At 45.4% G+C, this 16,076-nt stretch overlaps 3 protein-coding genes across 3 annotated transcripts in view; 1 reads left to right on the top strand and 2 right to left on the bottom strand.

Annotated features, from left to right (window-relative positions):
* LOC126940470 (peptidyl-prolyl cis-trans isomerase NIMA-interacting 4-like) overlaps positions 1 to 16,076 on the bottom strand; it is a 1,058,238-nt gene that overhangs the window by 241,400 nt on the left and 800,762 nt on the right. The window lies entirely within an intron of this gene.
* ATP7B (ATPase copper transporting beta) overlaps positions 1 to 16,076 on the top strand; it is a 207,371-nt gene that overhangs the window by 138,997 nt on the left and 52,298 nt on the right. The window lies entirely within an intron of this gene.
* Positions 10,923 to 15,153, bottom strand: CCDC70 (coiled-coil domain containing 70). The gene is made up of 2 exons (XM_050766375.1): positions 14,874 to 15,153; positions 10,923 to 11,819 (listed from the first exon to the last, which is right to left on the bottom strand). Exon 2 carries the CDS (start codon positions 11,774 to 11,776, stop codon positions 11,078 to 11,080), a length of 699 nt encoding a protein of 232 aa, XP_050622332.1. The 5' UTR covers positions 11,777 to 11,819; positions 14,874 to 15,153; the 3' UTR covers positions 10,923 to 11,077.

Raw genomic sequence — 16,076 nt, 5'->3', positions numbered from 1 at the left:
TTGGCATCAAAACCAGGTCATCCGTGGATGCAGGCATTTGCGGTGTAAGTAGTGTGTTAAACTCCTTCACTTTGCACGCTGGCAAAGAAGCAGGTCTGTCCATTGGTGAGCTTCCTGCTTTAGCTGCTTTAAGGGAAAGGCATTTGAAAGTGGCTGTTGAATGGAGTATTTTAACTTGGTTGAAAAAAAAAAATGGGTTCTGGAGCCAAACAGCCTAGGTCCAAATCCCCATTCCACCTTTTACTGGTTGTGTGACCTTGGGCTCCCTGTGCCTCAGGTTTCTCATCTGTAACCAGAGCTAACACTAGCACCACTTCACTGGGTGGTTGTGAGGATTGAGATATAATGTAGTGCACAGCATTAGAACAGTGCTTAAAGCAGAGTAAGCTCTCAACCAACATGAGCAACTGTTCTCTCTTCTCAAGGCTTTGCTGGGGTCTTTGCTCTGCAGCAAAGGTTTAAAGCCGCATTGGTTAGGGAAATGTGAGTCTAGAACTAGTTAAGCCAGCATCTCATTTTGTTGCTAAGCAACCAGCTCTGAGTTCTGCAAATGTGCAGCTCGGTGTGCAGTGACCGCCCCTAGCAATCCAGCCCCAGTCAGGCTGTCACGAAGCATTGTTTTATATTACTTAAGAGCTCATTTCAAATTGTGGAGGAGGAGGGAGGCAGGCACAGACAGCACAGCCATAAAACACGAGCAGAACCAGTGCTTCTGGCTGAAAGAGCTCACCGTGGGCATAAAAATAGGAAAACAAGTGATGAAGTGTGCTGCTACCCACCTGCAGCCGTGAGAGGCGGAATTCACCCGTGTGACTCGCCCTTCCCTGGGATTAAAGAGGTGATCATGATCTTCAGGACGAGATCCTCCATGGATCAAGGGGGCATCTTTCCTTTGCCTGCATTTAGGTGTGGGGTTATAAGGCCTGGATACAAACCTAGATGTGTGGTTCCTCATCGGGAAGGGGCAGGATGAGAAGCGCCTACTGTGGCCTCACATTCCTTCTCTCAGGGAAGTCAGAGGTCATCCAATATTCCTTCCTTCATTCATCTATATCATTAAACACGTATTGAGTATCTGTTGCATGCCGAAGTTTGCTAGGCACTGAGGATAAAACTCAAAACAAGACAGTTACTCTCTATCTTGGCCTGGTTCTTAGTTAAAAAAAGAGAAAGAAACCCACTCTTGCTAGCTTATTAGAGATGGCATTTATCGAAGGACATTAAGGAGCTCAGGAAATTTCCCCCACAGCCAGAGAGTGAAGGTAAGTGACTTCAAAGCCAGGAACATTATGCAGAAAACAGTTCTGGATTGCTCCAAAAGAACCCTTATTGCCCCTGCCGCTGAGTGTGGGCTCTGGCTTACACTACTGTCCCAGGCAGGGACCCCTCTGACAGGGCCTCTGTCCCTGCTGCTTCTAAAAGCTTGAGTTCCTGCCCTCACACAATGACTTTCATGTGGCATCTTTTTCTTCACTGAGGTCTGGCATGGATGCCTGTGATTGGTGGAGCCTGGGTCACATGTCTGAGTTCTGGCTGTAGGGGAGGCTGGGAAATAAATTTCTGACTTTCACAGATGAGATGGGAAATTCCCCAAACACAGGAAGGGTGTTCCAAAGATGCTGGGCAGCCATAAAGCCTTTGAGCATTCCCTGCATAGTCTCTGCCCTCTTCACCTTACAGTCTGCTAGAAGATTCAGGCAGGGTGACCAGTGCTGCGCCAGGGGAAGTACAAGTAGAAGAGGGACCCCAGAAGGATCACGAGGTCAGGGAAGGCTCTTCACCGTCAGCCATATCTAGGCTGATACTTGAAGGATGAACATGAGCTCATCCTGGTGAAGGCTGAGGGAAGAACATCCCAGCTGCTGGAGCGACACATGCAAGGGTCCAACATCACAAGGGAGTTAGACACTGCAGGGAAGTGAGAGATGCTCTGTGTGGCTGGAGCAGAAGGATGGGGCAGAACAACTGGTGATTTAACAAGCCCTCTGGTTGATCCTGATGTATGATGAAATTCAAGAAACATTGCTTTAAGTAATATGCTTATCTTACTACTTTAAAAATTTTTAGTGTTAGGCATTATATACTGACTTCCCATAATAAAATATGAGCAGATTTCCCATCCCGTCTCTCATTCCAATATTGTGTATTGTAACTTGGGTGGATCACTATTCAGTGGTATTTATATTTTACGTAACTACGTAAATGCCATTCACAGCTGGATATGCAGTAGACCATACTATTCTTCCTTTCCTGCACAACTCTTTGTTTGACGTTAATATGTAACTGTTGTTTTTCTCTCAGTTGCTGAGTTTTCTCCATACTTGCTACTAATTCACTCTCAAACTGTCCTGCAGCAATGTTCATCTCCTTTTAACACTTTCAGTTACTTTAGGAGTTCCATTAATTTCGTCTCGTCTTTTTTAATGACTTCCGACTGCTCCAGTCTAGACTGGGATTCTCTCTGGGCCTGGGCCACAGCTGTCCCCTGGGGTCTCCCCTCCCCTAACCACTGTATTGGATCTCCTGCTTCCTGATGCCACCTCTACCCCCGTCTTGCTTAACCCCCACATTTTGGTGGGGCTTCCCAGAAAAGGGTGCATTCATGTAAATTGAGATCGCATGTGCCTGAAAAATGCCTTTATTCTACCCTCATTCTTGATAATTCGTCTAAGAATAAAACTTACAGTTGAAAATCATTTTCTCTCAGAATTTTGACATCAATATTTGCTTGTCCTCCATTGTTCTAGCATCCTCCAGTGGTGTCATTGAGAAATCTGAAGCTATTTTTATTGCTTGTCTTATTTTGTATAACTTTATTTTAATTTTTGTTACTTGCTCTTGTTCTGTCTCAGTCTCAGTTCCTCTTTTTCTCTGTAGGAGATTTTAGGCCTTCTCTTTGCTCCCACTATTCTGAAATCCCATAGTGATGTGTCCTGGTTGGATCTGTTTTCATCCACTCTTCTGGGCACTCCTGAGCCCTTTCGATCTGCAAACTTGTGTTCTGAGACATAGTCTTGAATGACTTTTTTGAGCATGTCTTCCCCTATGTTCTTTTCCTTTTCTTTCTTTTTTGATCTCAGTATGTGGAGGATGGAACTCCTGGTCTAAGCCTCTCTCTCTCTCCTTAAACTTCCCCTATCTATGTTTGTCTTTTTGCTCATCTTTCTCAGAGAGTTCTTCAACCTTATCTTCCAACTCACTTCTTGAAGTTTTCATTCCTGCTGTCATTATTGTCCAATAACTCTTTTTTTTTTTTTTTGGTTTTCTGAATATTCCTAGCATTTTTTTCTTGTTTCAGTGATGCAATATCTTTCTTATCTCTCTATGGATATTAATAATAATTTATAATCTTTTAGAAGCTTCTTTCTCCCTGTATATTCTCTATTTCCTCCAAGCTACAGTTATCTGTTAATTTTAGGCTATGTCATATTAGAAGCTTTCCAAAAGTGCCTAGTGATCCTTGGACATCTGCTCATATTTAACAGAGGAGCAATAAAACAGTTATTAGAAGCCCTATGTGCATAGGCGAGTCCCTAGAGTTAGCACTTCTGGCCTGTTCTCCTGAGCTGGTCAAATTCCCTGAGTAAGATGCTTCCATTCTCCTGCTAGAAGGGTCAAGTTTGGCTGCCAGCATTCTGGGAGCTGAGTGAGGAAGGAAGGCTGGAAAGCCTGTGGGCATCTCTCTCTCTCTCTCTCTCTCTCTCTCTGTGTGTGTGTGTGTGTGTGTGTGTGTGTGTGTAGGGGGAGATTACTATCTATTTTTGCATAACAAATTACCCTAAAACTTAGTGGCTTAAAAACATAAACATTATTTTACAATTTCCACGGGTTAGGAATCTAAGAACAGCTTAGCTGGGTAGTTCTAGCTGAGGTTACAGTGAGGTGTGGAACAGCTGCAACCCTCTGGCTCAGTCTGGAGGCTCTGCTTCGAAAGTGGCTCACTTACATTCCTGGCAAGTGGCAAGGGATGCTAGTTATTGGCAGGAGGCTTCATTTCCTCCCCATGTGTCCTCATGACATGGGACCTGCCTTCCTCCAGAGCAAGTGATTCAAGAGAGAGCAAGGCAGAAGCCACAGTGTCTTTTATGATCTAGCCTTAGAAGTCATACTCTGTCATCCTGGCTAACACGGTGAAACCCCATCTCTACTAAAAAACACAAAAAATTAGCCAGATGTGGTGGCGGGCGCCTGTAGTCCCAGCTACTCAGGAGGCTGAGGCAGGAGAATGGTGTGAACCTGGGAAGCGGAGCTTGCAGTGAGCCGAGATCGCACCACTGCACTCCAGCCTGGGCGACAGAGTGATACTCCATCTCAAAAAAAAAAAAAAAAAAAAAAAAAAAAGAAAAAGAAAAAGAAGTCATACTCTGTCATTTTTCTTATTATTCTGTTGGTCACACAGATCAGCTCTACTCAGTGTGGGTTGGGGTGGTCCAAAGGTATGCATACCAGAGGGGCAGAATCACTAGGAGTCATCTGGGAGGTCGGATGGTGGGGAGGGGACCGGGCGGGAGATGGGGAGGAGGAAGGTCTCAACACGTAATGTACAGTTTTACTTTTTAGCCAATTTTTTGTGAGGTATCACCATCTTCTGCAATATCTGATATCTGCAGTTTAAGGACCCTGAGTTTTGTCCTCCCCAAAGAATAAACCTCCTATCTTCTACAAAATGGAGGAGCAGTTTGGAGGGGAGAGAATCTAAGAGTTTGCTTCTTGAAAATGTAGTCTTCCTGTCCTTGGCTCCATCTATCCCCGTGCTTCAGGAAGCACCTGGCCTGCTAATTTTCCAGCCTTGGTGAGAGGAAGGTGGCTCTGCAGTATAGTTGGGTTGTTTCCTGGCTTTTCCCACTGCCAGTTTAGGATTCAGCTTTATTATTTTTGCTAAGTCCATTACCACTCATTCCTCAGATTTTCTGCTTTCAAAATTGCGTTGCTATTGGTTTCTTTCTGATTCTTTTTGTTCTTGTGGATTTATTTCTGATTTTTAAAAACAACCCCTTTTCTGTGTTTTATTGGGACTTAGGGAGGAAGTAGAAGCCAGTGGATGCATTTGCTTTGTATTGTTAACTGGACATCCCCTCCTCTTCTCTTTCATTCTCATTTCTTCTGGGCTTTGCCCTTTAATTTGAAAATTATTCTCTTTTTTTCCCCTTTTTTTCTCCTCTCATAAAGCTTCTGAAATGGGCCAAGAACCTATTTTAAAAGCCAAAAACTGAATAAAGACCCTTTCTATGTGTATTTTTAACTTGTCCTAAAATGGATGGCTCTGGTTAAATATAGTCACACGCACAAAACAAAGAACTTTTATATATTTCAAAGTATTATCCAACCAGAACAGCACTATCATCCTCAGTGAGAAAGGGCATCAGGTAAGGGAAGATGTAACAGAAACAACAAAACTCATGCTGCTGACCAACAGTAGTAGGATGGGTGTTCTTGCATTGAGTCAGTCACACTTCACCAAACCTCGCTGCTTTAGTTCCTATGTGAAGGACAGGGCATACCCCTATGCAAAGAAGTAATTTGTACTGATTGACAGTGAGAGCTCATCCTCTTATCTAATTGAGAGATCACTGGTTCTCAAATGGGACAGAAGTGTCTCCCTTGGGATGTTTGGAAATGGGTGGGGGTAATTTTTAGCTGTCACCAAAGATTGGGCAGCATTGCAGACATGTAGTGGGGCCAGGGATGCTAAATGTCCTGCAATGCTGAGAAAATACTGTACAGTGAAGAATCATCTTATCCCAAATGCCAAAGGCACCTTCATGGGGAAACCAAGCCTGGGATGGTAACTTCAATGGAGTTGAAATTACCAATACAGAAACTAATCCATAAAGTACTAGGGCTTGGTTAAATACATGCAGATCTAACAAAACATTAGAAGGAAATTTTAGCTGAAGAATTGAGAGGTGCCAAACCATATGCAGAATTTACCAAGCAACTTTCCAAAAATCATTTACATAACTCTTAGACTCTCACCCACACTGAAGATACTAAAGGGTCAAGAGTAGGAAATTTCTGGAGAATTTTGGAAGATTTATTTATAGAGGGCCTATATTGTGAATCCTTCTACTCCCATCAAGGGGAAAGACTTGGGAAGGGGCTACATTCTATCCCAAGTCAAGAGAAAGAAGGACTTTAGTATTGCATATACAACTTAAAACATGGTACCTACAGTTTGGGTAACTGGTGTTTCTGTGACTAAGTCATGCCTGCGAAATCCAAAGGGTGAAAGGCTGACTAAAGCAGCTGCCAGTATCAGAGTAGAGAGTTATGGTTTGAAGGGTAATTGCATTCCAGAGTTTGTTGAAGCCAAAATGAATGAATGTATGACCGTGGAGAAGACATAGGCTTTGCAAAAGAAGGAGAACCAGTGTCTTAGATCCTATGCAAGAGGATCTTCTGGGGAGGTTGGGAGTACCATGACTGTGTAAGGCTTTGATAAGTGTAGTAAGCAACCAGCTGAATAGTTACATCTCATGCTCATGGATGGGAGGGCAGGTAAGAGTGTCCTTCCTCGTGTGTGTGTGTGTGTGTGTGTGTGTGTGTGTGTGTATGTGTTGGGGGCATCAACCTATTTTATTGACAGGACAGAGAGGCTCTGACAAAAAAGAGTTTATTTGATAGTGACGGGATTGCCATCTAGTATATGCAAGCCATGATGATCTTGGTATATCTGGATAAATTAATGTAAAGGGAAACTTTTAAAAGACAAAGAAGAGGTTCACATGGGCTATTCTGAAACAAAAATCATTGGTCACAGGGGCTTGTGGCAGGAGCTGGTGTTCACTTGTTGGTGGAGACAGCCATTGCTAGGCAAGTCTTGTAAGAGCAGCTTATCTGGAATGCCACAATCTTGCAGAATTTCTTGTGGTAGCCCTGCTACAGACTTGTGTTGAACAGCAGGATGTGCAGGACATGCAGGATGTTCAGAGATTTGTGGGTTTTTAGAAGGTCCTTGTGTTCTTATCTCGGAAATATGTGTGTGAGATCCCCTCCTTCTTGACCTCCCCGGCTCCACTTTGCTTGGGCCTGATGTAAGTGACTTCACCTTGGCATCAGCGACTTTCACAGGGGAAGGGGTAACCAAGGAACCACAAAAGCCACCATAAAGAGTAAGAAGAAGCAGCTTTAAACAGCTGTCAAATCCAGAGAAGGTCAAAGCTCTAGAATAGGATCAGTCATGGAAGAACTTTCCTGCTTCTCCATCCCCCCTACTTCCACCTTGGAAGGATCCAAACCTACATAAGCATGACCAGGAGAGAAAAAGAAGTATCCAGCCGTTTCATCTCCTCTTCAACGGTGGGATTTCTCATTCCTGCAGAGCCCACTAAGGGTCCAGAGCTTTATTACATGGGAGTGGAACATCTTCATTACTGAATTGAGGCCAGGCGCGGTGGTTCACACCTGTAATCCCAGCACTTTGGGAGGCTGAGGTGGGCCGATCACGAGGTCAGGAGTTCGAAACCAGCCTGGACAACATGGTGAAACCCCGTCTCTACTAAAAATACAAAAATTAGCCAGGCATGGTGGCAGGTGCCTGTAATCCCAGCTACTCAGGAGACTGAGGCAGGAGAATGGCGTGAACCCGGGAGGCGGAGGTTGCAGTGAGCCAAGATTGTGCCACTGCACTCCAGCCTGGGCGACAGTGCGAAACTCCATCTCAAAAAAAAAAAAAAAAAAAAAAAAAAAAAATTACTGAACGGGGACTGTTTTTTTTAACTTAAAGTGACTGGAAGAATCTATGGTGTCTACTTGAGTTTTAATTTAGGGACAAGGGTGGAGCTAGCCCCATTGATACGTTCAAAGGGACAAGAGAATTCTTGACAGCACTATGTCTAATGCTGGCACATAAGACCTTAGGAAATGTTCCACCCTCCTCGCGGCAGTGAGGAATAGCTTTGCTGAGGTTAATAATGTGAGGATGGAGAAAGTAATAGATGAACAAGAGTCAGACCTTGGTCATGACACAGCTCCACTCCTTACCACAGCCAAAGTCTCTTCAGTGAGCATTGTTCCTTCATCTACAAAATGAGGGAGTTCAACTAGACAGCCAGTGGGATGCATAAGTCTAGGGATGGCAAGGTGGAGAGGGGTTGGGTGAGTAGCCCCTTTCCTGGAGATTATTTAAACCACAGATGGTTTAAACCAGAGAAGACACTGGAGAACCCACTGCATTTCAAAAATATTTCCTTGACCTCCTGGCAGCTTTGGGTAATTTGGGTAAGTGCTTCTGGCTGGAGGCACAGCTCAGGCTTTGTGGGGAAGATGAATTTAATGGTGAAACAACAGTTGTGGCAATAGATGCTGTTTCTGGCGCCTCTGAATCTTCCAGTATCTGCATTATGATTTTGGAATAAAAGATGATTCATTTTGAATCTGGAACTCAGCTAAATGAGCAGGACTCTGAAACAGCATAAATGACATTTCTCCCTGCCAGGAGCTCAAAGCAGGGAGGCTGAGCTTCTCCATAGATATTTGCCTGTGCTTCATCTTACGAAAGACCCAGGAACTCTCTCAGGAGTTCAGCCTTGCTGTCACAGGTGCTGGCTAAGGGAAGCCAGCTTTGGCTGCTGCTGAGGTTGTGGAGAAATCTGTCTTGTGTTTGTGCTAACAGTATTAATAAAAGCCCAGAGGTTAGGAAATGTTTCTGTGAATGTTATCTGCACTCTCTCTATCTGTGAACCAGTGCCGAAGGGCAGGTGATTCCCAGACATTAGTTGTACACAGCTTACTTATCCTTAGGTTTCCTTTTGGCTAAAACTCAGTTTCATTCATCTCTATGCATCTTTGCATAGTGACATGCACTGCTGTAGTGCTGTCTCAGAGAAGCAGCCCCATGGGCCTCTTCCCTCCTAGCATTTGCCAAATTTTCCAAATAATGACATTGTGATTGTGTGATTATCTGTCTCCCCCACTAGACGGGAAGCTTCCTGTAGGCAAGAATTAGCTCATTCCCAAACATAGCATAGTGTTGGAAGGCACAGTGGTGGTGAATAAATACGTAGGTGGATGATGAATTAACTGATTTATGTAGCAAAGGAATGCTGGCTGCACACCTTCTTGTTGGATGGCAGGGAACAAGAAGAAAGGTTGAGTTCACCCAAGTGCTGACCAAGCTTTGAGAACTTCCTTTCCATAGCAGATAAAAGGAGTCTGCAATCGTGGAGGTCTAGAGTACACTTTTCATCTCCCTTCACCCTGAGTTTTGTCTTTGGCAGAATCCCTGGGGATTTTTGAATCTGCAGCTTTTCTCTGCACTGGGGTTCCTGTAGTGTGAACACCATCCAGTGGCCTACACCATCCAGGTCTTGAGTGTGGGCCCCTGGCAGCCCTCTTGAAATGGAATTCTCTCCACCCTGCATCCTGTGCCCCATGGTTTGCTGAAGTCCTTGCCCTGGGACCCATGGAGAGCTGAGGATGGGTGTGTGTGTGTGTGTGACCAAGGAGAAAGCTGCTCCCACTGCTGTGGCCCTGCTTTCTCTGAGAATCAGAGGACTTGCAGGGAACCCAGACTTTCCCAGGGCCAAGTTTTCCGTTGGCCATGCAGTGACCCAGGCTTTCCCACAATCATCTCCTGGGAGTCAGCCCACTCTCCTGGCACCAAGGGTGTTCATTCACCATTGACTTTGTAAAGATCCCTGTCCTCTCCTTTCCCTATCTCCTTTCCCTATCTCTCCACCCCCAAGCCACTGTGAAATCCTAGTGTACTTTAAGGCTCTCCCAGTATTGACACCACTATCAGCCAAGTCACTTTCCATGACCCAGGGCTGTATTAGGAAAGGGCCACAATACCAAGAGACAGACACTGTGGGTTCTTGTCCTGGCCCTCCCATTTGCTACTTGCTGGACCACATGCACTCACATTGCTTCTTTAGGTCTCTGTTTCCTCATCTGTACAATGGGTTTATGCACCTTCCTGCCAGCCCACAGAGCTGTGGTGAAGGTCACATGAGGAGGTGCATGAGAAAGTGCTTGTCTAGTAGTGGGGGACCCACCACGGTGAGGTAAGTTGATGTGTTAATATAACAATGAAGGCCAGGCCTAAGGAAAGGGGAAGCAAGACACATTTGTCGTGGCGTTTCTTACTCCCTTACTCCCTCACTTTTGGTCATTTGTGTAGCATTCCCCATAAAGGCCATCTAATCTCCCCACCCCCAGAAGAAAAGTTGGGCACATAAGTTGCTTGACCACATTCATGCACATTCATTCAATGTACTACTTCCTAGGGTATTTTAATTTTAAAATAGATGAAAACAGGAAGCCCCCCAAAAAGAATGTATAATACAGAAAAACAGGGACCATGAGACTTCTGTGAGTGGGAATATGTGAGGGCAGGGGCAGGGAGCATGCCCGTGCATTGCCCAGGCCACTCCATGGGTCAGCTTGACTCCCTCGTCAGGGGCGTCAGTGCTCTTGGGGGCCACACTCTTGAGTCTCAGCCCCCACGCCAAGGCCCCATTTTCATGCTGCCTGAGTAGGGCTGCTGAGACGTTTGGTGGAACTCGGAACTACCAGTGAGTGGGTCGTGCAGGGATTCTGCCTGTGTCCTCCACATGCCTTACCAGGGGAGGAAGAGGCACAAACAAAGAGTTAACAGCACGGAGGCCTTTACTGGAATGCTGTCAGCCCTCTCCAGGCCTCCAAGACTGCCCCAAGTGAAGAAGTGACTTCCCTACAGTGTGGCAGAGACAGTGGTATCTCAGCCCTTCTCCGTCCCTGTGTGTCGCTAGCTGGCACAGCCCAAGCCTCTTCTCCCCATTTTGACTCTTTTAAAGAGAGCCAAAGCGTCTCTACTTCCAAACACCCGCACAGGCTGGAGTCACTGGGAGCTGCCTGGGGCCGAGCTCTGTGGCCCAGAGATGGGAATATGACCTTGGAGCATCACAAAACCTGGAAAAAAATGCAGCCAGCCTTCCTCAAAGAAGTTGGATTTCCAAACCTTGTCTCAGGACTTTATTGGATCTTTCAAAACAAGGAGACCAATGAGTATGTTTTTTCTCCAGCACATGAGTTCACCCTGGACTTGAATCCCAACCCAGGGGAGTCTGGACCACAGGGCCCTGCACCTGCATGCTGGCTACGCCCTGCCTCGGGAGAAGGCCAGCGAGCGCCGCCCTCTGTTGGCGTTGTGGAGCTCTTCGAGCATCTGCTCCCTGGCAATGTGGCCATTGCTCTCCACCCAGAAGGCCCTCTCCTCTTCCCAGAGGGCATTCTCTTCCTCCCAGAGGGACGTTTTATCCTCCCACAGGGCTTTCTCCTCCTCAAGGAGGGCTCTTTCCTCTACCCACAGGGCCTTTTCTTCCTCCCACAGGGCCTTGTCCTCCTGAAGAAGGTTCCGGTCTTTTTCCCATAAGGCATTGTCCTCTTTCCAGAAGGCCTTATCGTCCTTCCAGAAAATGCGGTACTTTTTCCAAAAAGTTTTCTCTTCCTCCCTGAAAGACTTTTCCATTTCCCAGAAGGATTTTTCCTCTTTCCAGAAGCTTTTCTCCTCTTCCCAGAAAGGTCTTTCCTCTTCCCAAAAACCCAGGATCTGGCCCCGGAAAGCACGGATTTTGCCTCGGAAAGTCCACATTTCTTCCCTGAAGTCCTCTATTTTCTCACGAAAAATTTTCATCTCTTCGCGAAAAGCCTTTTCCTCCTGCAGCTTGTGCATTAGTTTCTTCTGGCGAATACTGGGAGAGGATGTCACCAGGGACCGGAAGCAGGCAAGCCCCATCCATCTGCTCACCTTGAAGGAAAACATCTTCCTTAACAGTCGGAATGGTGGGGTGGCCATGATGACAGGACCCTTGGCCAGGTCCAGATCGGCTGGTCAGACCCTGTAGGGGGAGCAGAGAAGAAAGGTCTGTGAGTATCACATGCCAAGGGACGGCCCTTGGTTCTGTAGTACTGGATTTGAGAAAATGTAATCACCGTTCTTTGTCCCCATGGTGGTGTTTGTGAGGGACAAGCTTTGGTTGAGAAACATGTGGGGTGGTCATGGCTTTGAGCTAGAGAGGCAGTCAGTACATTCAAGCTCAAGGCTGCTAAAAACATAGACGCTCAGCCAAGAAGGACAGTGGCTCTCAACTAGGGTATCAGAACACACAGGTGTGACATGACGAGGCCAAGAAGAATTTATGTTTGTTCAGTCAACCTGAATGAATTTAGGTTTTGGTGTACTCACTTGGGAATTGTTCCTGTCTGCCTATGGTCATGCTCACATGTGAATGTCCTCTATTATGAGCCTGGGACACAGAAGATAGGCCCACTGACCTCAGAGGGGAGGAGGACAGTGTATATTAGGAGAGGAGTTTATTTTGGGAAAAGTGGTTTAAAACAAAAAGGTGAGAGACAATGGTGAATGTTGCCAGGATCATGGAACAAGAAGACCCTCACGCAATATTGAGTAATATGGAACAATAAGAAAGACACCAGATGACCCAGCAACTCCAGTCCCAGATATAAACCCTGAGGAAACTTAGGAACTGTGACTAGGATACATGTACAAGTGTGTTCGAGGAGCTTTGCTCATAAGAGCTCAACTCTGGAAACAATCCAGTGACCATCCCAATAGAGTGGAATAAAAAATGGCGCTATATCCACATGGCAGACAGCATGGCTGCCTACAACAGCATGAGTGAATCTTATAAACACTCTGCTGAAAGAGAGAAGCAGGATCAGGGAATTTCAAAGAATGAAGTTCCAAACAAGCAGGACTAAATGCCATGGTCTAGGGGAACATACTTCAGCGTTAACACAGAAAGAAAAGCAAGGAAGTGAGTCCCAAAGTCAGAGTAATAGTTGCTGGTGTGGGAGGATTTGGGGTGTGGGATGAGGAGGTGAGACTAAGGATTGTGATTAAGTGAGTACTTGAGAGGGGCTTCTGCAGTGCTAGCAGCATTCTGTTTCTTTGCTTGGTGGTGGTTTCATGTGTGTTGTTATAAAAACGTGTTAAGCGGTACATGGATATTTTATGTACCCCAGTCAATACAGTATATATCACAATAAAATAAAAGCTGGGGAGAAGAAAGAAGGAAAAGAAAAAAAGAAAAGAAAAAGAAAGACAGAGAGGGAGGGAGGGAAGGAGAAAGATCTTCAAACATTGCCATATATCTGAGGAATCAGATAGCAGAACTATCCGTAACAATCCCTGTAACTACAAACATGAATCAAGGGATGAGAAAAAGCACTGAACATAGGAAGGTGGTTAGGGGGCAGTAAAGAGCTGTGTTGTCAGATAAGTGGTGCATGCATATGCTGAGAGCGTTGTTTTCCATTTTGTGCTTTCTCGAGGAAGTTGCCAGGGTCTGGCCCTCACTCAGTGGACCTCACTGATCCATCATCCATGAGACCTTTTGGGGAAATTTTCGGGGCTTTCTCTGTGTTTTTCCATTTCTGGTTTAGGATCAGGGAGTGGAGGAGGAGAAAAGACACAACTGGGGGTGTGTGTGTGTGCACGCGCGCAACCGTATGAAGAGACAGTGGCTAGGCTGTGGACAGCTGGTGGCATCACCATCCGTCAAGTCACACAAACCAGAACCAGGGGCACATCCTTGACCTTTCCCTCTCCCTCACCAGACTTCTCTCCTCAACCATCAAGCCCGCCTAGCTGAGATCTTTAACATTTCTTGAAACCATGCCCCTGTTCCATCTCCCCAACCACAGCCGGGTCAGGCCAGGATGCCTGAAATAGCCTCGCTGCTCTCTGTATTGATCTTACCCTCTTATCTGCCCCTGCACTGTAGCCCTACAGGTGTTTTCTAAAACACTTTCTCGTCCTATCACATCAGTTCACACACCTTCAAAGACCTTGTAGCCCAACGATCAAAGCTGAATGCCCTAGGAAGGCCCTGTGCAGCCCAACTCCAGCTTGCTTCTCCCTGTCCTTCCTACCCAGCCTGCACCCAACTCCAAATCTAAGGCCCAGTATGAATGAGCTCTCTTCAGCTCTTGGCACCCTGCCTCCAGTTTCCTGCCTGGATGCTGAAGCACATGCCGCATCCTCTACTGAGAGCCCCTTTTCCTCCTATGGTGGGCTTGAATTCCTGTTCATCCCTTCCCCTCTGAAAGCCACTCGGACCCTCCAGACAAAGTTCCTCGCCACCTCCGCGATGCTCTCTGTCTGTTACTCCACTGTTACTTGTCAGACTTGATTGAAATTAGGTGTAGACATGTCTTCCTGACATCTCTGTAACCCAGGAGCTATTATAATATAAAGCCGTCTATATAGGAGGGAACTGGTGAAAATGTTGGTTGAATTGAACTGAATTTAACTGCATTTTGGAAATTTGATTTTCTATGTTGTATGGCTCTTTGCCTGGAATCTGTCCAATATGCAAGGTCCTCCCTCACTTCCATGTCTTGCTGGCCCCCTCTCCCTGGATAGCCTTGCCCAAGCTCACTTCAGTTCACCTAGCGAATCCTTCAGCACTCAGATACCTCCTCCAGGCAGTCTCTCCTAAGCTCAGACTGAGCATGTGCCCTTTCTGTCCCACTAGAAACACCTCATCTTCCATCTCTATGTCTGGCATCCCGCGAAACGTCCTGCCACAGGATAGGTGTTCAGAAAATAGCAGCTGGATGAATGGGCGTCTACTGGGTTAGGATGTTGGAAAAAATTCACCTCCAAGTTTTTCTCAAGTGAACACTGAACTTTCTTTAAGAAAGAAAGAAAACAAGAACCATATCAAATATGTAGATGTGTGTTAAGATATAAAGTACAACATAAAACTGTAGATGTGTATCTGTATAGCTATAAAAATGCACATTAAATAAACATGCCTAGTTTTCAGTTATACTGTAAGACTAGGAACTTCTTTTTAAGGAAAATATTATATATTACCTTATGCTTAGAACAAATACTATACAATCTAAAGCCAACAGTTACTTACTGCTTAGCTGCTTGCCAATGGGGTAGATCCTGTAGCCCTCAGAGGGTACAGGCGGCCATTGTCATGTGAGATCCCCGATGACGCTGCTTGCAGGCCTGCCCCAACAATGCTGACTGTGACCTGTCTGTGCCCTTTCAGACCTGACTCACAGGATGGAGACTCTAAGAAGGAGTCCCCTATAAAAGACTTTAAGGAAAGGAGGGGGCACTTGAAAGGTCTGAAAGAGTTCCTTTTCCGTCTTTGACTTCCCTGATAGGGCAGTGCTGTTGATGACTCACAAGTGATTGTTACCTCAGATTCTGTCGGCATTGGTTCCAGGAGCATGGTTCTAGGAAGTCATGGTCTGGGGAGGGCTGTGTGTGGGATGAATCACTTCTCTTGCTGCTTTCCAGATTCTTTGTCTTTGGCTTTTGATAGTTTGACTAGGATGTGTCTTGGTCTTGAGGTTTATTCTACTTGGAGATTGTTGAGCTTCTTGGATATGCAGATTTGATAGTTTTTCATCAAATTTCAGAAGTTTTTGGCCACTATTTCTTCAAATATTCTTTCTTCCATTTTCTCTGTCTCCTCTCCTTCTAGGGCTCATATTATGTGAATACTGGTAGCGTGAGGGTGTCCCCCAGGTCTCTAAAGTTATATTCATTTTTCTTCATTCTTTTTTCTTTCTGTTGCTTAGATTAGATAATCTCAGTTAACCTGTTTACAAGCTTGTGGATTTTTTCTTCTGTCAGTTCAAATATGCTGTTGAACTCCTCTTTAATTTTTCATTTTCAACTCCAGAATTTTTGTCACGTAGTAAAATTTTTAAATAGTCAAATAAATTAACATATCCATATCTCATATAGTTACCCTTTTTTGTGCACTGTAGCAAGAGCACCCAAAATCTACTCTTAGCAAAAATCCTGAATACAATGTTATTAACTATAGTCCCCATGTTGTACCTTAGATCTCTAAATTATTTATCCTATATATCTGCAACTTTGTACCCTTTGATCTCCTTCTTCCTGTCTCCTCCCCACACCGAGCAACCACCATTTTATTCTTTGTCTATGTATTTGACTTTTTTCTCTCTTTTTCTTCTTCTTCTTTTTTTTTTTTTGAGACGGAGTCTCGCTCTGTTGCCCAGGCTGGAGTGCAGTGGCGCGATCTCGGCTCACTGCAAGCTCTGCCTCCTGGGTTCACGCCCTTCTCCTGCCTCAGCCT

This window comes from Macaca thibetana, chromosome 17 (genome assembly GCF_024542745.1).
Source record: "Macaca thibetana thibetana isolate TM-01 chromosome 17, ASM2454274v1, whole genome shotgun sequence".
NCBI classification, from domain to species: domain Eukaryota; kingdom Metazoa; phylum Chordata; class Mammalia; order Primates; family Cercopithecidae; genus Macaca; species Macaca thibetana.
The sequence above is the reverse complement of the archived record's forward strand: the minus strand, read 5'-3'. Positions and strand labels throughout refer to the sequence as shown.

Bases quoted from the DNA above. Each gene is read 5' to 3' on its own strand.
- CCDC70 (XM_050766375.1), bottom strand. From the start codon at position 11,776: ATGGCCACCCCACCATTCCGACTGTTAAGGAAGATGTTTTCCTTCAAG.